The sequence below is a fragment of the Haematobia irritans genome, chromosome 5 (assembly GCF_050003625.1).
Source record: "Haematobia irritans isolate KBUSLIRL chromosome 5, ASM5000362v1, whole genome shotgun sequence".
Classification (NCBI taxonomy): Eukaryota; Metazoa; Arthropoda; class Insecta; order Diptera; family Muscidae; genus Haematobia; species Haematobia irritans.
This window is the reverse complement of record NC_134401.1, coordinates 97444699-97467304: the sequence shown is the minus strand read 5'-3', so window position 1 is coordinate 97467304 and position 22606 is coordinate 97444699. Positions and strand designations below refer to the sequence as shown.

At 34.1% G+C, this 22606-nt stretch overlaps 3 protein-coding genes across 3 annotated transcripts; 1 reads left to right on the top strand and 2 right to left on the bottom strand.

Moving 5' to 3' along the window:
• Nucleotides 1–4298: 4298 nt before the first annotated feature.
• On the bottom strand, nt 4299–4755 carry LOC142241772 (chymotrypsin inhibitor SCI-I-like). The gene is made up of 2 exons (XM_075313605.1): nt 4638–4755; nt 4299–4572 (listed from the first exon to the last, which is right to left on the bottom strand). Exons 1-2 carry the CDS (start codon nt 4711–4713, stop codon nt 4391–4393), a joined length of 258 nt encoding a protein of 85 aa, XP_075169720.1. The 5' UTR covers nt 4714–4755; the 3' UTR covers nt 4299–4390.
• A 2935-nt stretch (nt 4756–7690) lies between these two features.
• On the top strand, nt 7691–8136 carry LOC142241800 (chymotrypsin inhibitor SCI-I-like). The gene is made up of 2 exons (XM_075313624.1): nt 7691–7801; nt 7863–8136. The coding sequence occupies exons 1-2, from the start codon at nt 7726–7728 to the stop codon at nt 8042–8044; spliced, it is 258 nt and encodes an 85-aa protein (XP_075169739.1). The 5' UTR covers nt 7691–7725; the 3' UTR covers nt 8045–8136.
• Nucleotides 8137–19459: 11323 nt separating this feature from the next.
• LOC142241943 (PI-actitoxin-Afv2b-like) lies at nt 19460–19852 on the bottom strand. Its single transcript, XM_075313826.1, has 2 exons — nt 19729–19852; nt 19460–19666 (listed from the first exon to the last, which is right to left on the bottom strand). The coding sequence occupies exons 1-2, from the start codon at nt 19802–19804 to the stop codon at nt 19476–19478; spliced, it is 267 nt and encodes an 88-aa protein (XP_075169941.1). The 5' UTR covers nt 19805–19852; the 3' UTR covers nt 19460–19475.
• Between the last annotated feature and the right edge of the window lie 2754 nt (nt 19853–22606).

Here is a 22606-nt window from a genome sequence, read left to right as displayed (position 1 = left end):
TATATCTTTTATTCCCCGGGGTCCGTGTACACCACGCCTCACTGTTGGGAATTAGAGTCTCAAACTTTGTGTCGAAAAGTGGACTCGCCAAAGTGTAATCCACTACGTTAGGCACATCTGGCATTACCGACCGAACTGTGACCGTAACTTTTTTCCGAGACAGCACAGCCGTTGTTGCAGCTGAATGTTTGGCCAAAATGTCTAAAGGCAATAGATGCAGTATGACATTAAGGGAGTTTGTTCCTGTCTTGCTGAATGCACCTGAGATACACAAGCACGCCATACGCTGAACTTTGTCTAAACTTGTCGGCTGGTGAAGTGCCGGCCACCAGACTACAACACCATATAGCATTATAGGTCTAACCACTGCCGTGTATAGCCAATGTACAATTTTTGGTTTTAGTCCCCACTTTTTCCCTATTGCCTTTTTGCACGAGTATAAATCTACCGTTGCTTTCCTCGCCCTTTCTTCAATGTTAAGCTTAAAGTTCAGCTTCCTGTCCAAAATAACGCCAAGGTATTTAGCACACTCACTAAAGGAATTTCAATACCTCATAAGGAAATGGGCCTAAGCGTGGGAGTTTTGCGATCTTTGCAGTACATGACTAGTTCTGTCTTTGCAGGATTTACCCCAAGACCATTATCTTTCGCCCATTTCTCAGTCATCCGGAGGGCTCTCTGTATATTATCTCTAACTGTTGATGGGAATTTTCCCCTGACTGCTAGCGCCACATCATCTGCGTATGCCGTCGCTAGTAATTAAATGTATATTATTTTTATATAGTACCAACGTTCAAATGATTCGTGCCAAAATTTGACGTCTGCCAGTCAATTAGTTTGTGGGATAAAGCGTCTTTTGTGAAGCAACTTTTGTTATTGTGAAAAAAAATGGAAGAAAAGGAATTTCGTGTTTTGATAAAATACTGTTTTCTGAAGGGAAAAAATACTGTGGAAGCAAAAACTTGGCTTGTTAATGAGTGTCCGGACTCTGCCCCAGGGAAATAAACAATAATTGATTGGTATGCAAAATTCAAGCGTGGTGAAATGAGCACGGAGGACGGTGAAGGCAGTGGACGCCCGAAAGAGGTGGTTACCTGCGAAAACATAAAAAAAAATCCACAAAATGATTTTGAATGACCGTAAAATGAAGTTGATCGAGATAGCAGAGGCCTTAAAGATATCAAAGGAACGTGTTGGTCATACCATTCATCAATATTTGGATATGCGGAAGCTCTGTGAAAAATGGGTGCCGCGCGAGCTCACATCTGCCCAAAAACAACAACGTGTTGATGATTCTGAGCGGTGTTTGCAGCTGTTAACTCGTAATACACCCGAGTTTTTCCGTCGATATGTGACAATGGATGAAACATGGCCCCATCACTACACTCCTGAGTCCAATCGAGAGTCGGCTGAGGGGACAGCGAACGGTGAACCGTCTCCGAAGCGTGGAAAGACTCAAGTCCGCTGGCAAAGTAATGGCCTCTGTTTTTTGGGATGCGCATGGAATAATTTTTATCGGTTATCTTGAGAAGGGAAAAACCATCAACAGTGACTATTATATGGCGTTATTGGTGCGTTTGAAGGTCGAAATCGCGGCAAAACGGCCCCATATGAAAAAGAAAAACATATTGTTCCATCAAGACAACGCATCGTGCCACAAGTCATTGAGAACGATGGCAGAAATTCACGAATTGGGCTTCGAATTGCTTCCCCACCCACCATATTCTCCAGATCTGGCCCTCAGTGACTTTTTCTTGTTCTCAGACCTCAAAAGGATGCTCGCAGGGAAAAAATTTGGCTGCAATGAAGAGGTGATCGCCGAAACTGAGGCCTATTTTGAGGAGTACCACCAAAATGATATCAAAAAATTGGAAGGTCGTTATAATCGTTGTGTCGGTCTTGAAGGGAACTATGTTGAATAATAAAAACGAATTTTGACAAAAAAAATGTGTTTTTCTTTGTTAGACCGGGGGCTTATCAGCCAACCTGTTATACGGCCGTAAGTTCGGCCAGGCCGTATCTTATGTACCCTCCACCATGAATTACGCAGAAGCTTCTACTAAAGACTGTCCTCCACAATCGAATTACTTTGGTTGTGGTAATACTCACCGATGGCAAGGTATCTTAAAACTTCTTAAAATCGTCTTCTCAATTGTAAGTTAGTCCATACGGGGTATATATTAGGCAAAAAATGAAGATTAAATACGTATATAATTCAGTTCTTGACCGGTATGAATTTTTGCGGTAAAAGAGAGGCAGAAGTGAAATATGGGGATCAGTGAATACGGGGGCTATATATAATTATGGACCGATATGGATAAATTTTTGCATGGTTGGTAATGGCCATATACTTACACAACATAGAAATTTTCAACCGGATCGGATGAATTTTGTTCCCCCAAGACGCTCCGGAGTTAAAATCTGGGATCGGTTGATATGGGGCAATATATAATTATGGATCGATGTGGATAATTTTCTATATGGTTGTTGAGACCATATACTAATACCACACCCCAAATTTCAACCGGATCTGATGAAATTTGCTTCTTTACTAGGCTCCGGACTTCAAATTTGGGGATCGGTTTATATGGGGGCTATATATAATTATGGACCGATATGCACAATTTTTTCATGGTTGTTATAGACTATATACTAACACGATGTACAAAATTTCAGCCGGATCGGATGCAATTTGCTTCTCTTTGAGGATCCGGAGGTCAAATCTGGGGATCGGTTTATATGGCGGCTATATGTAATTATGGACCGATGTGGACCAACTTTTGCTTAGTTGTTGGAGAACTAATGCCATGTACCAAATTTCAGTCGGATCGGATGAAATGTGCTTCTCTTAGATGATCCGCAAGCCAAATCTGGGGATCCGTTTATATGGGGGCTATATATAATTATGGACCGATATGGACCAATTTTTTGCATGGCAATTAGATGCTGTAGACTAACACCACGTACCAAATTTCAACCGGATCGGATGAATTTTGCTCCTCTAAGAGGCTCCGCAAGCCAAATTTGGGGGTCTGTTTATATGGGGCTATACGTAAAAGTGGTCCGATATGGCCCATTAGCAATACCATCCGACCTACATCAATGACAACTATCGACTTGATAGTTTGTTTCGTTCGGAAGTTAGCATGATAGGAAGCCACCGTGGTGCAATGGTTAGCATGCCCGCCTTGCATACACAAGTTTTTCAGCGGTGGATTATCCCACCTCAGTAATGCTAGTGACATTTCTGAGCGTTTCTAAGTGGTTTCACTGCAATGTGGAATGCCGTTCGGACTCGGCTATAAAAAGGAGGTCCCTTGTCATTGAGCTTAACATGGAATCGGGCAGCACCCAATATGAAGAGAGCAGTTCACCACTGTGGTATCACAAGGACTGAATAGTCTAAGTAAGCCTGATATATGGGGCTGCCACCTAACCTAACCTAGCATGATTTCAACAGACGGACGGACGAGGCTAGCTCGACTCAAAATTTCACGACCCAGAATATATATACATTATGGGATCTTGGAGAAATATTTCGATGTTTTACAAACGGAATGACAAAGTTAATATAACTTCGTCCCGGTTCCAAAACTTGCCCGGTTCCAAAACTTGCCCGGTTCCAAAGATTTTGTCTTTACCCTAATGATTTGGTATTGGTTATAAATCAAAGAGGCGGAGAAAAAGCCTAATTAACCTTAGTCCTAAAAATTTCTCGTAAAGATACCCATTTTGGACAAGGAAAAAACTTTATATCGGAGAAATATGTCTTCTTTGTAAAGCCAAACTCGCATTTCTACTTTAAGGACACGAATTCTTTGGCCTCACGACAAAATATTTTTTCCAGGGTAGCCAAATTGTGACAATCGGGTTTATGAGTGGATTTGCTACAAGAGTGTTTGCTACGCCTTAGCTCGCCGGACGGGGTGATTCTTTATCCGCATTATTGTTGTACATTTAAAATTGTATCAAGTAAATTGCACTTGTCGATCTGAACCAGAGATGGGCGTTGAAAACACGATAACGCCTTCACAGCCCTTATGTTATTTTTCTCTCAGTAGTTATGTCTCCCTTGGTTAATAGTTCATATATGGAATGTGGCTATTGACGGTTATACTCTTTCATGGTTTGGTTTTTAATTTGTTTTTTAGCCACGGTTTCCATTATTATTCTTAAATCTGCCATGTTGGATGCTCCCTACAATCCTCCACGAATCCACAATCTTACCGCCGTCTGGCATTCAATTTGTATTATATCCTTAGACCTAGCACCCTTAAAAAATTTTGTTGTTCACATCATTTCATTTCGGTGTATCAAATGTTAAGCGTTTCCCAATTTTATTAAACAAATTTGCACAATGTAAAATAAAATGATTTGCCAATGGACAAATTTAACGTCTACAACGGGCCTCACAGGCAGCTTTGGAGCAAAAGCGATTATCGTTGCCACCACATCCTCGATAGTTCATTTCCTTGCAAGTCCTTGAGTTCTTATCATACCACCATCTTTTAGCAGGACGACATCCACGTCCCCTATTGCCCAGGTGTCGTGCGTGGTTACAATTTGGGCGTCCTACATGATGAAATAAATGTTGTGAATAAGTTATGCTGTAAGCGGAAGTTATGCGTAATATTTACTTGGATTATTGCGACATTGTCCTTCAACTGCAATTAGGATGACAGCCAAAAGTAGGAATACAAAAATGAATTTCATTTTAAAGAGATGAGATATTTTAAGATTGAAACAATTTGTTGGAATCTGATGAATTTCCTGAGAATTTGTGAGCTTTTTATACCAAATATTCTGACCTAAATATTTTAAAATCTGACATAAGAAATTTAATCGCATCTCCTTGGTTGCATTTACATTTTTCTTTTATATCACTCCATTGTAATAAAATAAAAAACAATGCCTTCGAGCTATTTTTCAGATTGCCTATACACTCAATTTATAAAGTTATTGAAAAGGTTTTTATTAATGAAATTCTATAAAATTCATTGTCTTCGATTGAATACAGCAACAGATGGTTTCCCTTCCCTTGATAAGAAGGGGGAATAATAATTATATCAGTGCCTTAAAAAATATTGTCCCAATAACGACTGCCACCCCTACCAGAAATAATCTTCCAAAATTTGAAGAAAATTTTACTAAAAATCTAACAAATTAAAAAATAATATTTTGTATTTTTTTGTCAAATTTTTGTAGTTAATATGAAAAACAAAAAGTGTTTTTTTTTCTACAAAATGTTTTTTTTTTTTGTTTTAGAAGTATATCTCCTTTTAGCGACAATTTACAAGATGTATAAATGTCCTTTGCACTGTACGTGTGTCGAAATTTAAATGTTTTTTTCAACAAGGGAAAGATACTACTTCTACAAAAAGGGAGTACTTACTCACAGATGGTTTCACTGCCCTTGATAAGAAGGAGGAATAATAATTATATCAGTGCCTTAAAAAATATTGTCCCAATCACGATTGCCACTCGTACCAAAAACCATCTTCCAAAATTTGAAAAAAATTTTAGTAAAAATCTAACAAATTAAAAAAAAAATGTTTTGAATTTTTTGTCAAATTTTTGTAGTTGGTATGAAAAGCAAAAAGAGTTTTTTTTTCTACAAAATAAATATTTTTTTATTTTAGAAGTTTATCTCCTTTTAGCGACAATTTACAAGGTGTATAAATGTCCTTTGCACTGTACGTGTGCCGAAATTGAAATGTTTTTTTTTAACAAGGGAAAGTTACTACTTCTACAAAAAGGGAGTACTTACTCACAATGGGCTTTAATAGTATAAGCTAATTCTAAAATTAAAATTTTTTGATGATATTGATGTTAGAGACAATTTTTATTTCTATAGAATATTTTATCAAACTTTCATTTTTACAGAAAAATTTATCAAAATTTTATTTCTATAGAAAATTTTGTCAAAATTTTATTTCCATAGAAAATTTTATCATAATTTAGTTCGTCTAGAAAATTTTGTCAAAATTTTGTTTCTATAGAAAATTTTGTCAAAATTGCATTTTAAATTTAATGTCTATAGAAAATTTTAGCAAAATTGGATTTCCATAGAAAATTTTATTTCTATAGATTTTTTTTTTCAAAATTTAATTTCTCTAGACAATTTTGTAAAATTTTTTTTTTCTATAGAAAATTTTGTCAAAACTGGATTTCCATAGAAAATTTTGTCAACATTACAAAATTTTATCAAAATTTTATTTCTATAGTTTTTGTCGAAATTTTATTTCTCTAGAAAATTTTATCAAAATTTTATTTCTCTAGAAAATTTTGTAAAAATTTTACTTCGATACAAAATTTTGTTCAAATTTTATTTCTATAGAAAATTTTGTCAAAATTTTATATCTATAGAAAATTTTGTCAACATTTTATTTCTATAGAAAATTTTGTCAAAATTTTATTTCGATACAAAATTTTGTTAAAATTTTATTTATATAGAAATTTTGTCAAAATTTAAATCATCTAGAATTTTGTCAAAATTTTATTTCTATAGATAATTTTGTCAAAATTTTATTTCTTTAGAAAATTTTGTCAAAATTTTATTTCTACCGGAAATAAAATTTTATTTTAAGATAAGGCCCGGCTGAATATTCCGTCCCTATGTATTGTGGATGCGCGTCTTTGGTCTCGCTTCAACACATATGAATATAAATCTAATGTAAAATGCCCGCAACCAATTCGAAAATCTTCAGATGACATCGAAAATTATGGTTATACAGGGTATAATATAGTCGACCACACCCGACTTTAATTTCCTTACTTATTTTAATTAAAGTTAGTGCCCTAAAATTAAGGAGGCCTAATTTTTTGTGTTGGGACTAAAGTTGCCGCAGTTTGTAGAATTTTACCAATTTTCTTTTGTATTATTTGACTAGATTGATTATTGAGTAGTTGATTATTTCATTTCACCTAGGATATTTTTTGTAGAAGTAGAAGTTTGATAAATTTTCTATTGAAAAAAAATTTTGTCAAAATTGGCTGTCAAATCGATATCCATCTATAATTTTAATTTTAGAGTTAGGTCATACTCGTACTATCAAAGTCCATTGTGAGTAAGTACTCTTTTTTGTAGAAGTAGTAATTTTCCCTTGCTGAAAAAAAACACATTTAAATTTCAACCCAAAAGATATTTATACACCCTATGTACTGTCGCTAATACGAGATAAATTTCTAAAATAAAATAAAAAATATTCCTTTTGAAGAAAAAAAAAACAACATTTTTCTTCTCATACTAACTAGATAAATTTGACAAAAACTTCAAAATAACATTTTCTAAAAATTTTGGTAGATTATTTTTGGCACGAGTGGCAACCGTTATTGGGACAATAATTTTTTAAGGCACTGATATAATTATTATTCCTCCTTCTTATCAAGGGAAGGGAAACCATCTGTTGCAGTATTCAATCGAAGACTATGAATTTTATAGAACTTCATTAATAAAAAGCTTTTCAATAACTTTTTAAATTGAGTACATAGGCAATCTGAAATAATAGCTCGAAGGCCTTGTTTTTATTTTATTCTATATAATATTACAATGGAGTGATATAAAAGAAAAATGTAAATACAACGAAGGAGATGCGATTAAATGTCTTATGTCAGATTTTAAAATATTTAGGTCAGAATTTTTGGTATAAAAAGCTTACAAATTCTCAGGAAATTCATCAGATTCCAACAAATTGTTTCAATCTTAAAATATCTCATCTCTTTAAAATGAAATTCATTTTCGTATTCCTACTTTTGGCTGTCATCCTAATTGCAGTTGAAGGACAATGTCGCAATAATCCAAGTAAATATTACGCATAACTTCCGCTTACAGCATAACTCATTCACAACATTTCATCATGTAGGACGCCCAAATTGTAACCACGCACGACACCTGGGCAATAGGGGACGTGGATGCCGTCCTGCTAAAAGATGGTGGTATGATAAGAACTCAAGGACTTGCAAGGAAATGAACTATCGAGGATGTGGTGGCAACGATAATCGCTTTTGCTCCAAAGCTGCCTGTGAGGCCCGCTGTAGACGTTAAATTTGTCCATTGGCAAATCATTTTATTTTACATTGTGGAAATTTGTTTAATAAAATTGGGAAACGCTTAACATTTGATACACCGAAATGAAATGATGTGAACAATAAAATTGTTTAAGGGTGCTAGGTCTAAGGATATACAAATTGAAAGCCAGACGGCGGTAAGATTGTGGACTTGTTGGATGCTCCCTACTTGGATTCTAGGTAGCATCCAACATGGCAGATTTAAGAATAATAATGGAAACCGTGGCTAAAAAACAAAATAAAACCAAACCATGAAAGAGTATAACCGTCAATAGCCACATTCCATATATGAACTATTAACCAAGAGAGACATAACGACTGAGAGAAAAAAAACATCAGGGCTGTGAAGGCGTTGTCGCTGTTTTCAACGCCCATCTCTGGTTCAGATCAACAAGTGCAATTTACTTGATACAATTTTAAATGTACAACCCTAATGCGGATAAAGAACAACTCCGTCCGGCGAGCTAAGTCGTAGCAAACACTCTTGTAGCAAATCCACTCATAAAAGCGATTGTCACAATTTGGCTACCCTGGAAAAAATATTTTGTCGTGAGGCCAAAGATTTCGTGTCCTTAAAATAGAAATGCGAGGTTGGCTTTACAAAGAAGACACATTTCTCATATATAAAGTTTTTTCCTTGTCCAAAAGGGTCCTAAATTTTTAGGACTAAGGTCAATTAGGCTTTTTCTCCGCATCTTTTATTTATAACCAATACCAAATCATTAGGGTAAAGACAAAATCTTTGGAACCGGGCAAGTTTTTTATACCCTCCACGAAGGACGAAGTTATATTAACTTTGTCATTCCGTTTGTAAAACATCGAAATATTGCTCCAAGATCCCATAATGTATATATATTCTGGGTCGTGAAATTTTGAGTCGATCTAGCCACGTCCGTCCGTCTGTTGAAATCATGCTAGGTTAGGTTAGGTGGCAGCCCCATATATCAGGCTTACGTAGACTATTCAGTTCATTGTGATAACACAGTGGTGAACTTCTCTCTTCATATTGGGTGCTGCCCGATTCCATGTTAAGCTCAATGACAAGGGACCTCCTTTTTATAGCCGAGTCCGAACGGCGTTCCACATTACAGTGAAACCACTTAGAAACGCTCAGAAATGTCACCAGCATTACTGAGGTGAGATAATCCACCGCTGAAACACCGAAGCAAAAATCGAACCCACGACCTTGTGTATGCAAGGCGGGCATGCTAACCATTGCACCACGGTGGCTCTCTATCATGCTAACTTCCGAACGAAACAAGCTATCAAGTCGTTAGTTGTCATTGATTTAGGTCGGATGGTATTGCAAATGGGCCATATCGGACCACTTTTAGGTATAGCCCCATAAAAACCGACCACCCAGATTTGGCTTGCGGAGCCTCTTAGAGAAGCAAAATTCATCCGATCTGGATGTGGTGTTCGTCTACAGCATATAATTACCATGCACCAAATGGTCCATATCGGTCCATAATTATATATAGCCCCCATATAAACGGATCCCCAGATTTGGTTTGCGCATCATCTAAGAGAAGCAAATTTCATCCGATCCGACTGAAATTTGATACATGGTATTAGTACATGGTCTACAACAACTTAGCAAAAGTTGGTCCACATCCGTCCATAACTACATATAGCCGCCATATAAACCGATCCCCAGATTTGACCTCCGGAGCCTCAAAGAGAAGCAACCCTACGGGAAATTGGTGCAAATTGCCACTGACGGACCTATCACAGAACTGGTACTTGTGCTCCAGTTAGTTGCAATTTTTAAATAGTCGTAATTTATTTATTTCCGTATTCGCTTGATATTAAAATCTTAGATCCATTAAGATTTTAATATCAAGCATTTTCACATTTTAACATTTACATATTCAACATATTTCGATTTTTTTTCATTTCGGGTTCGATTGGGATGCCCAAATTGAAACGGGTTTCTAAGAGTTTGTCCGAGACTGGCTCTTGCGGACCTGCTTCTGCTAAATTCTCCCAGGATGAGTCCAAGACGCGTTCTAAAATGTAAATTTACCCCGTCAATGACAAACCCATGTTAAAGTGACTGGTCACTTCCATACGTTTTGACCAGAACTGGGACTGGTCCATACACACCAGGGACTAGTCCTGTACCGGTTCTGTGGTTGATCCATTTCCCGTAGGGAAGTTTCATCCGATACGGATGAAATTTTGTACATGGTGTTAGTATATAGTCTATAACAACCATGCAAAAATTGGTCCATAATTATATGTAGCCCCCATATAAACCGATCCCCAAATTTGACCTGCAGAGCCTCTTGGAGCAAAATTCATCCGATCCGGTTGAAATTTGCTACGTCGTGTTAGTATATGGTCTCTGACAACCATGCACAAATTGGTCCATATCGGTCCATAATTATATGTAGCCATATAAACCGATCTCCTCCGGAGCCTCTTAGGGGAACAAAATTCATCCGATCCGGTTAAAAATTTCTATGATGTGCAAGTATATGGTCATTACCAACCATGCAAAAATTTATCCATATCGGTCCATAGTTATATATAGCCCCCGTATTCACTGATCCCCATATTTCACTTCTGCCTCTCTTTTACCGCAAAAATTCATACCGGTCAGAACTGAATTATATACGTATTTAATCTTCATTTTTTGCCTAATATATACCCCGTATGGACTAACTTCCATGTTAGAAGACGATGTTAAGAAGTTTTAAGATACCATGCCATCGGTGAGGATTACCACAAAAGTTTCTATGCAATCCACGGTGGAGGGCCGTATATACTTGTTTTGCTGTGTGACCATGGAGTATGAATTCTTGACATTAATACCGTTCTGAGTATTCGGAATACCAGAAGAGATATTAGAGGGAAATGTTTGTTACACTAATGAATAGAATATAAGTGGACTAGTAGGGAAAGTCTAATGGCCATTATTGCCAAAGGCACTATGTGTCTACACTAATAGAAAAATATGTTTTTTATATGTTCCAAAATAAACAAAATGTGTTTCGGGCGCATTTTTTAATATGTTGATGTTAATATGTGAATGTAAACATATATGAATTTACAAATTTCGAGTAAAGATATTAGAGGTGTGCACGTGAGTAATAGTTTGCTCACGCTCACGCACACTCACGACTGAAAAATCATACTCACGTACGATATTTTTTGGTAGGAGTCACGCTCACGCACACTCACGAAAAGAAAATTTGTACGCATGCACACTGACGCACACTCACGCACGAAAACGTCGTGACTCAAGAAAAATATCGTGACTCACGAAAAATATCGTGACTCACGAATAATTTTATGATTAATTTACCTTACCTGAAAACATGAGCATTATTAAAATCGAGAGTGTTATTAAACTCTTATGTTAACTAAAATTGTAATTGAATTTAACTCTTAAGCGTTTTATGTTGGTAAGTGTAAATCGTTACTCACGCACACTCACGAAGATATTATTTTCGTGACTCACGCTAACGCACGACATTTTGGTTTGTTAATCACGCACACTCACGCTGTTGTCATGAGCGTGACTCACGACTCACACACGACGCACGCACGAATCACGAACATTTTCGTGAGTCACGACAATTTCGTGTCACGTGCACACCTCTAAAACACATATATGTTGTGATATTTTATTCAGAGAGCGACAGAGAGAGAGAGAAAGTATAGAGAAAGAAATAGAAATGGAAACCGGGAGGGTTGACGAAAGATGTCAACATAACACAGCGAGAGAATCAAAAGAGAGCATTTTCTGTGAAACCACTTGTATGTTGTTTCGGAAAACTGTTTTATGATATGGCCAAAAATTTGATATGCTTAAGTCTAAATATTATTCATTTTGCATATTAGCATGAGTATTCGGAGCAAAGAGACTAAAGAAAAACTGCACGTGTTTTCGCTCTGAGAGCAGCATTTTATACAAACTTTTCTACAGAAATAAAATTTTGACACAATTTTCTACAGAAATATGATAGAATTTTCTATCGAAATAAAATGTTAATAAAATTTTCCATAGAAATAAAATTTTGACAAAATTTTTTACAGAAATAAAAATTTGACAATATTTTCCACAGAAATAAAATTTTGATAGAAATTTCTATCGAAATAAAATTTTGAGAATAGTTGATAAAATTTTCTATAGAAATAAAATTTTGACAAAATTTTCTACAGAAATAAAATGTTGATAGAATTTTCTATCGCACTAAATATTTTATAAAATTTTCTATAGAAATAAAATTATGATAAAATATTCTATAGAAATAAAATTTTGACAAAATTTTCTACAGAAATAACATAGATTTTGGTTCCAGAGATGATAATTTTACAATGATAAGAATACTGGCAAATTATACAACGGGCATAAATATTTGCCATATTAATACACAAAGTTTAAATAACAAAATCGATGACTTTCGTATACTTTTTGAAAATTCTTGGATAGATGCAGTATGTGTTTCCGAAACTTGGTTTCATCCTGACTGCAATGATGAAACATACAAACTAAATGGATACAGACTTTTTAGAGCTGACCGGCAAACTAACGGAGGGGGAGTTGCTATATATCTCCGAGATACACTAAGATGTAATTTGGTAGATTCATCCGGAAGTTTTCATATTCATGAGCATTTATTTCTGGAAGTGCTATGCTATGACACCAAAATTTTACTTGGATGTATTTAAACTTGTTAAACTTGTAGCACCACTAATTCTAAGACCATTAACACATGTCATCAACTTTATCATAACTAGCACTTTTCCAAATATTTGGAAATGCTCCAAAGTCATCCCAATAGAAAAGGCCCTTAACGAGTTTAGACCTATATCCATCCTGCCCTTTTTATCCAAAGTCTCCGAAAAACTAATACATGAACAAATTTATACACATCTGAAAAACCGCAAACTACTTTCATTTTCCCAGTCAGGTTTCAGATCGAATCATAGTTGTCTTACGGCCCTGGTTGATGTCTCCGAATCTTTGCGTTATAGCCTCGACAATAATGAAGTCTCTGTACTTATCTTATTAGATCACTCTAAGGCATTTGATTCAGTGCATTACCCTACATTGTGTCGGAAACTATCCGACATGTTTGCCTTCTCCGATACTGCTACAAGACTGATAGCTTCCTACCTAAAAGGTCGCCAACAATTTACTGTACATCAAGGTCAATCTTCATCGTCGCTTCCATTAAAAAGAGGTGTACCTCAAGGCTCTATATTGGGACCACTGTTATACACAATGTACTCTAACGATTTGCCGAATGTGATCCGACACTGTAGCGTCAGAATGTACGCGGATGATATACAACCATTTATTTCATCCAAAATTTCAATGCTTGAGAATTGCATTTCTATGGTAAACCACGATCTCTCAAATATATTGCAATGGGCAAGTAAAAACGGACTTTTATTGAACCCTAGAAAGTCAAAAGCAATGATTGTTCGCAGAAAGAATGTTGAGATTAGAGATGTCAATATACACCTAGGGGGCACCTGCATTGAAATTGTACCCAAGGCAAAAAATTTGGGAGTTGTATTTAATGAACATCTCAGCTGGACTGACCATATAAACATGGCGTGCGCAAGTGTGTATGCCAAACTGCGAAACCTGTGGTTAACCCAATATTTTACTCCATTCAAAATCAGAATGCTATTGGCAAAAACATATTTAACTCCTACACTTACATACTGCTGCGAAATTTTTGTTGGTTGTAATGTTAGAGACGCTGACAAACTCACTAAAACTTTCAACAATATAGCCAGATATGTTTATGGAATCAGAAGATTCGATAGAATTTCCGTGTATGCGAATCAAATATTTAACATGCCGTTCCAATGCTATATAACATAGAATTCTCTCCTTTTTCCATAAAATAATATACACAAAAGAACCGATCTACCTTTATAAAAGGATAACCTTCTCTAGATCAAGGAGAGGCAGAAATGTCACCCAACAATTTCACAGGAGTCAAATATCGGAAATATATATATATATATATATATATATATATATATATATATATATATATATATATATATATATATATATATATATATATATATATATATATATATATATATATATATATATATATATATATATATATATATATATATATTTTTTTTTTTTTTTTCTTTTTGTTTAAATTAAAATTAGTATTGAATAAGTTAAAGGTACTAACTATTAATGCACATAACGCACATTATCCTAGTACTACGTAATAAGATATTATTCTTGCTGTATTAGGAATGAACTAAATAAATAAATAAAAAATAAAACATAAATAAATAAAATGTTGATAGAATTTCCTATCGTAATCAAATTTTGAGAATAGTTGATAAAATTTTCTATAGAAATAAAATTTTGACAAAATTTTCTACAGAAATAAAGTGTTGATAGAATTTTCTATCGAAATAAAATTTTGATAGAATTTTCTATCGCACTAAATATTTTATAAAATTTTCTATAGAAATACAATTTTGACAAAATATTCTATAGAAATAAAATCTTGACAAAATCTTCTAAAATTGAGACAAAATTTTCTATAGAAATAAAATTTTGACAAAACTTTCAATAGAAATAAGATTTTGACAAAATTTTCTAGCGACGCCATCTATGTGTTTGACCGGGGACTTATCAGCCAACCTGTTAGAAATACAATGAATTTTATAGAACTTCATTAATAAAACCCTTTTCAAAAACTTTATAAATTGAGTGCAAAGGCAATCTGAAACAATGGCTCGAAGGCATTGTCTTTAAATTTATTCTATATTTGATTACAATGGAGTGATATAAAAGAAAAATGTAAATGCAACCAAAGAGAAGCGATTAAATTTCTTAGGTCAGATTTTAATAATTTAATTTGTTGACTTACTAATTTAATTTGTTTGACTGTGTTTAAGATTGTTTGTTATAAAAAATCATATATCTGAAATAGGGATACCAAAGTCGTAAATCGAAAATTTTTTTTGACAAAATTTTCTATAGAAATAAAATTTTACTAAAATTTTTCATAGGAATAAAATTTTGCTAAAATTTCTACAGAAATAAAATGTTCATAGAATTTTCTATCCCATTAAATATTTTATAAAATTTTCTATAGAAATAAAATTCTGATAAAATTTTCAATAAAAATAAAATTTTCCTAAAATTTCTCATAGAAATAAAATTTTGATAAATATTCTCATAAAAATAAATTGTTTTGTAAAGAAATAAAATTTTCTATAGAACTAAAATTTTGACAAAATTTTCTATAGAAATAAAATTTTGACAAAATTTTCTATAGAAATAAAATTTTGACAAAATTTTCTATAGAAATAAAATTTTGACAAAATTTTCTATAGAAATAAAATCCCTATAGACTGCAAAATGGTTGGATGGACGCACGTTTCAGAATTACCACATTTCTCATCAGCATCCTCTACGTGCAGCAAAACTATCAACCAATTATCAGGATGGACGCACGTTTCGGAATTACCACATTCCTCATCAGCATCCTCAAAACAATAACAAAACAAAACGAATGAAAGTAGAGGAAGCACGCTCAAAATAAACCCTGTCAACTGCACTCAAATCGATGATTTGACGGTGGCAAAGGAAAAGAGATATGTTTCTAGGAATTTATTTCGGCATAAGCCGGCTATCATGTAAAACCTTTTTTCGGAAGGTTCAAGTATGGTTCATTGTTGAGATTAATTAACTGCACTGAAAAAAATATTGTCATGAGGTCAAAGATTTCATGTCTTTAAAATACGAATACAAATTTTGCTTAGCATAGAAGACGCATTCCTCTAAAATAAAGTTATTTTCCTTGTCCTAAAGTCGATAAACTTTTCAATGAAGTTGTATTGTCTTTATAATTAAGTGATTTGACTTAAAAATGGGTATCTTAACAGGAAAGAAAAAATTTATAGGCTAAGGTCAACTTGACTTTAATAATTCAAAAAATTCTTTAAATTTAATGAAATTGTCTTTAAATTTGTTGTCTTTTTGCATCTTGACTACAAAGCAAAAAATCGTTCAAATATAGGACATATTTTTCAAAATTTTATTTAAAAGAAGTTTTTTACTTCAAACATAGCATAATTTCTACTGGAAGTCAAGTCTTAATTTGGAAAATAAAGTTTCCGTTAACTCGTTTTTTAAAGACTTTGATAGCATATGAAGAAAAAAAGCTGAGAAAGTGAAAAATTAAAATTTGCTTCCTAGAAGCAAGTACACAAAACCTAAATTTAAAAGAGAATTGTGTCTTAAAAGTATCCTTACTTGTATTCTCCGCTTTGTTTGGCTCGGAATCAATACCAAATTTTTTAAAGTAAAGACAAAATCTTTGGAACCGAGTATGCATTTTTTTCAGTGTGCCTGAATTTATTCTGCTAATTTGTTGATAGTTTTGCTGCACGTAGAGGATGCTGATGAGGAATGTGGTAATTCCGAAACAGCTGTACATCCAACCATCTTGCAGTCTATAGGGCTTTGCCCAAATAAATTTGACAAGCATTCTTTTCCTCTGTTGGTTAAGCTACACTTGTAGTTTAGTCAATGCATGGTTTTAAGCTGAAATCAAAAAAAAAAAACAACAATGATTAAAGAACAAAACCAACAATAACAAAACAAAATGAATGAAATAAAATAAAATTTTGATAAATATTCTCATAAAAATAAATTGTTCACAATTTTTTCTATAGAAATAAAATTTTGACAAAATTTTCTATAGAAATAAAATTTTGACAAAATTTTCCATAAACATAAAATTTTGACAACATTTTCTACAGAAATAAAATTTTGACAAAATTTTCTATAAAATAAAATTTTACAAAATTTTCCATAGAAATACAATTTTGATAGAATTTTCTATCGAAATAAAGTTTTGATAGAATTTTCTATCGAACTAAATATTTGATAAAATTGTCTATAGAAATAAAATTTGGGACAAAATTTTCCAGAGAAATGAAATTTTGGCAAAATTTTGTATAGAAATAACTTTTTGACAAAATTTCCTATAGAACTAAAATTTTGACAAAATTTTCCAAAGAATTATTTAAAAAAAAAAATTGGAATAGAACTAAAATTTTTACAAAAATTTCTATTGAAATAAAATTTTGACAATATTTTCTAGAGAAATAGAATTTTGGCAATATTTTCTATATAGAAATAAATATTTTGAATTTTATTGATGTAGTAAATTTTAATTGAGGTTTGTTATATGTAAAATTTAAACGAACAAATTATTTTTTAAATTCAATTAAAAAATCGCTATCCAGATATCGTTAAAAGTCAAAATTGGAGGCATTATATAAGCTTTTTGATCATAGATATTATCGCTGCATCGGTCTTATACAGATTTTGACAAAATGTATTGTATATACTTTGTCTTGGTTTTTTTTTTCGATCGATATAATTTTTATACCCTTCACCCTGTACCACAGTACAGGGTATAATAAGTTTGTGCATTTGTATGTAACGCCAAGAAATAGTGGTCATACACCCATCTTTTAGTATACCGATCGGCTTAGAATTAAATTCTGAGTCGATTTAGCAATGTCCGTCCGTCTGTCTGTCTGTCTGTCCGTCTGTCCGTCCGTCTGTCTGTATATGTAATTTTGTGCACAAAGTACAGCTTGCAATTTAAGTCCGATCGTCCGCAAATTTGGCATAGTGCCGTTTCTTGGGACAGAGACAATCGCTATTGGTTGTGGAAAAAATCGGTTCAGATTTAGATATAGCTGCCATATATATTTATCCCCGATGTGGTCATAGTTAGCGTGTTTATCAACCGATATTCTTCAAATTCTGTATATCCGAATATTTTATGAGTACCGAAAAACTCGCAAAATATCAGCCAAATTGGTTCAGATTTAGATATAGCTCCCATATATATCTTTCGTCCGATTTAGACTAATATGACCACAGAGGCCAAAGTTTACTACCGATCTTCGTGAAATTTTGCACAGAGGGTAGTATTGACATTCTACCAATGCTTGGTAAATTTGATTGAAATCGGTTCAAATTTAGATATAGCTCCCGTATATATCTTTCGTCCGATTTGAACTTATATGGCCACAAAAGCAAGAGTTTTGCCGTGATTTGCTTCAAATTTTGCACAAGGGGTACGTTTAATAGTATCGTTTAGTGTGTCAAATTTTGTTAAAATCGGTTCAGATTTAGATATAGCTCACATATATATCTTTCGCTCGATTTGGACTTATATGGTCTCAAAAGCCAGAGTTTTGCCCTGACTTACTTCAAATTTTGTACAAGCGGTACTTTTAACGGTACTATTGTATGTGCCAAGTATGGTCAAAATCGATTCAGATTTAGATATAGCTCCCATATATATATTTCGACCGATTTGAACTTATATGGCCTCAAAATCCAGGGTTTTGCCGTGATTTGCTTCAAATTTCGCACAAGGAGTACGTTTAGTAGTATAGGTAATTGTGGCAAATTTGGTTGAAATCGGTTCAGATTTAAATATGTCTCCCATATAAATCTCCCGTCCGATTTGCACTCATATGACCAGGGGTACCAAAGTTATACCCCCATTTACGTGAAATTTCGCATAGATAGCAGAATTATTATTCTAACTATGCATGTCAAATTTAGTCAAAATTGGTTCAGATTGTATATAGCTCCCATATATACGTACACCAGAGTTGGGAAATATGGTAGACTGTTTCATATTTTAGACCCATTTTCAGTGGGATTTTCCTCCAATTGACTGGATAGTTTCCTCAGAGAATACAAATATGACCAAAAATCTCACACTTTACACAAAATTCTGTGATTATTTCCCCATATCTTAGCCATATCCTACACACTGCAATGCCAAAATTTCCACAGAACGGATGAGTTTTAAATAAGGCTCCAAGTCGCCCGACTAGACCAAATAATATATCACAACCCACACTTGACCACATATCTTGGCGAGATCTAACCAATATCCTTGTAAAATCGCCACTGCTGAGTAGCAAAAATTGTAAATATTACTCTAATTGTCCTATCTATACCTATATCTCGAATACATATGTATCGCCTGAAAAATCATAAATCTCTTTTGTACAATTGCATTAAAATTTCTCTCGCTTCATATTTCCCACCATTTTTTACTAACATTGTGTTTCATCCCAGGGCGTTAGCCGATTTAAATTTTAATTCTAGAGTTTTTGTAGAAGTACAAAAAATTGTTTTCATTAAAAGTATTTGTATCTGGAAATGCAAACTTTTATATAGCTCCAAGCAAATTTTAAGTAGTTGAGATGGTAACACAAATGTTTGTCTACATAGTGGTGAAGGGTATAATATAGTCGGCTCCGCCCGACTTTAGACTTTACTTACTTGTTTTTAATTTTATTTTGTTGATTATTCAAGTTTTCAATTTTTATTCATGTAGAGTAACATTATATGAGAATTAAGGAATTAAACGCCTGCAACCGGTTTCACATGCAGCTTTTGAGCAATAACGATTATTATTACCACCACATCCTCGATAGGTGAACTCCTTGCAAACACCCGAAGAGTTGTCGTACCACCATCTGGCAACTCTGCGGCAGCCACGTCCACCACGACCCAAATGAAGAGGTTGCCTACATCTTGGTCGAGCTGCATGAATAAATGAAATTCAATGGGCAATCAGTTCGTCAAATGAAAAATTCGACATTTACCTGGATTATTGTGACATTGTCCTTCAGCTACGATTACGAAGATGGCAAGAAATAAAATTGCAAAAATTAATTTCATTTCACACGGAATGTTTTCTATGTGACCTGAGATGTGAGCTGAATTCTGATGAATCTGTTGGTAAATTGAAAGTTTATTAATATAATTTATGTGACCTAAATATCGCAAACATCTGGATTAGGGTTTCTCTTATTCAGAGTAAAACTATGAAAAGAATAACAAAATGAATTCATACGACAATGTTTTATTGAGTCGATTGTTATTATTTTTGTTTATATCGAGTACCATTGGATGGGGGATATATTAACTTTGTTGTTCCGTTTGTAACACATCGAAATCGTGGTGAAATTCTAAGATGATCTAACGATACTCGTCCGTCTATTGAAATCCGAACAAAACAAGCTATCGATTTGAAACTTGGAACAAGTAGTTGTTATTGATGTAGGTCAGATGGAATTGTAAATGGGTCATATCGGACCACTTTTAGGTAAAGCCCCCATATAAACCGACCTTCAAATTTGCATTACGGAGCCTATTGAAAATGGGTACGTGATAGTAGTAGACGCCCTCTATCACTAATGCAAAACAATTGTCCATATTGGTTTATAAATACCCTTCTGGTAATTGGTGTACATTACCACTATCGGACCGTGGTGCAATTATTAGCATGCCCACCTTGCATACCCAAGGTCGTGGGTTCGATTCCTTTTTCGACCGAATACCAAAAAGTTTTTCAGCGGTGGATTATCCCATCCCAGTAATAATGGTGACATTTCTAAGGGTTTCAAAGCTTCTCTCAATGTGTAACGCCGTTCGGACTCGGCTATAAAAAGGAGGCCCCTTGTCATTGAGCTTAACATGGAATCGGGCAGCACACAGTGATAAGAGAGAATTTCACCAATGTGGTATCACAATGGACTGAATAGTCTAAGTGAGCCTGATACATCGGGCTGTCATCTAACCTAACCTATCACAGGATTGATACCAGAGCTCCACTTTGTCGCATTTTTATACCCTTCACCACTACTGTGGTACAGGGTATATTAAGTTTTGTGCATTTGTATGTAACGCCAAGAAGGAAAAGTCTGAGACCCATCGTTTAGTATACCGATCGTCTTAGAATTAAATTCTGAGTCGATTTAGCGATGTCCGTCCGTCTGTCTGTATATGTAATTTTGTGTGCAAAGTACAGCTCACAGTTTAAGTCCAATCGTCCTCAAATTTGGCACAGAGTTTTACATTGGCTCAAAGACTATTGATTTTGAAAAAAAAATCGGTTCAGGTTTAAATATAGCTGCCATATATATTTATCACCGATCTGGTCATAATTGACGTATTTATCACCGTATTTTTCTCAAAATTTTGGACAGCCAAATATTTTGGGGCTTTCGTAAAATATGCAAAATATCAGCCAAATCGGTTTAGATTTAGATATAGCTCCCATATATATCTTTCATCCGATTTGCACTTATATGGCTTCAAAAACCAGAGTTTTGCCCTGAGTTGCTTCAAATTTTGCATAAGGAGTACGTTTAATAGTATCGTTAAGTGTGTCAAATTTGGTTGAAATCGGTTCAGATTTAGATATAGCTCCAACATATATCTTTCGCCGAATTTACACCTATATGACCACGCATTCTCCCATTTACGTTTTTTGCTGAGATAGCAATTCATACTTCATACTTAGATATAGCTCCTATATATATACGCCAGAGAAGGGGAAATACGGTAGAATGTTTCATATTTTAGACCCATTTTCTATGGGAGTTTCCCCCAATTGACTCGATAGTCTTCAGAGAGAATACATTTAATATGCTATTTAAGTGTGTCATCTTGATCTAATATGGCCAAAATACTCACATTTTACACAAAATTCTGTGATGATTTCCCCATATCGTAGTCATATCCTACACACTGTAATGCCAAACTTTCCACAAAATGGTCGAATTTTAAATAAAGCTCCGACTTGTGGAAATATCGCCCGAATTGGCCAAATAATATATCACAACTCACAATTGACCACATATATTGGCGAGATTTGACCAATATCCATGTAAAATCGCCACTGCTGTGTAGCAAAATTTCTAAATATTACTCAAAATGTCCTATATCTCGAATACATATGTATCGTCCGATAAACTATAAATGCTCTTTTGTACAATAGCATCAAAATTGCTCTAGCTTTAGCATATATTTCCCATATTTGTATACCCTCCATCATTGGATGGGGGTATATTAACTTTGTCATTCCGTTTGTAACATATCGAAATGTTGCTCTAAGACCCCATAAAGTATATATATATATATATATATATATATATATATATATATATATATATATATATATATATATATATATATATATATATATATATATATATATATATATATATATATATATATATATATATATATATATATATATATATATATATATATATATATATATATATATATATATATATTCTGTGTCGTGGTGAAATTCTGAGTCGATTTAAGGCTTAGATTCTAAGCATGTCCGTCCGTCCGTCTGTTGAAAGCACGCTAACTTCTGAATAAAACAAGCTATCGACTTGAAACTTGGTTATTGATGTAGGTCGGATGGTATTGCAAACGGGCCATATCGGTCCACTTTTACATATAGCCCCCATAAAACGGACCCCCCGATTTGGCTTGCGAATCCTCTAAGAAAAGCAAATTTCACCCGATCCGCCTGAAATTTGGTACATGATGTTAGAATAGGGTCTCTAACAACCATGCAAAAATTGGTCCGCATCGGTCCATAATTATATATAGCCCCCATATAAACCGATACCCAGATTTGGCTTGCGGAGCAAATTTCATTCGATCCGGCAATCACGC

Excerpts from the sequence above, each read along its gene's own strand:
- LOC142241772 (XM_075313605.1), bottom strand. The coding sequence starts at position 4,713 with ATGAAATTCATTTTTGTATTCCTACTTTTGGCTGTCATCCTAATTGCA. Across the intron at positions 4,573-4,637 it reads ACAATGTCGCAATAATCCAA|GACGCCCAAATTGTAACCAC; the intron begins GTAAATATTACG and ends TTCATCATGTAG.
- LOC142241800 (XM_075313624.1), top strand. The coding sequence starts at position 7,726 with ATGAAATTCATTTTCGTATTCCTACTTTTGGCTGTCATCCTAATTGCA. Across the intron at positions 7,802-7,862 it reads ACAATGTCGCAATAATCCAA|GACGCCCAAATTGTAACCAC; the intron begins GTAAATATTACG and ends TTCATCATGTAG.
- LOC142241943 (XM_075313826.1), bottom strand. The coding sequence starts at position 19,804 with ATGAAATTAATTTTTGCAATTTTATTTCTTGCCATCTTCGTAATCGTA. Across the intron at positions 19,667-19,728 it reads ACAATGTCACAATAATCCAG|CTCGACCAAGATGTAGGCAA; the intron begins GTAAATGTCGAA and ends TTATTCATGCAG.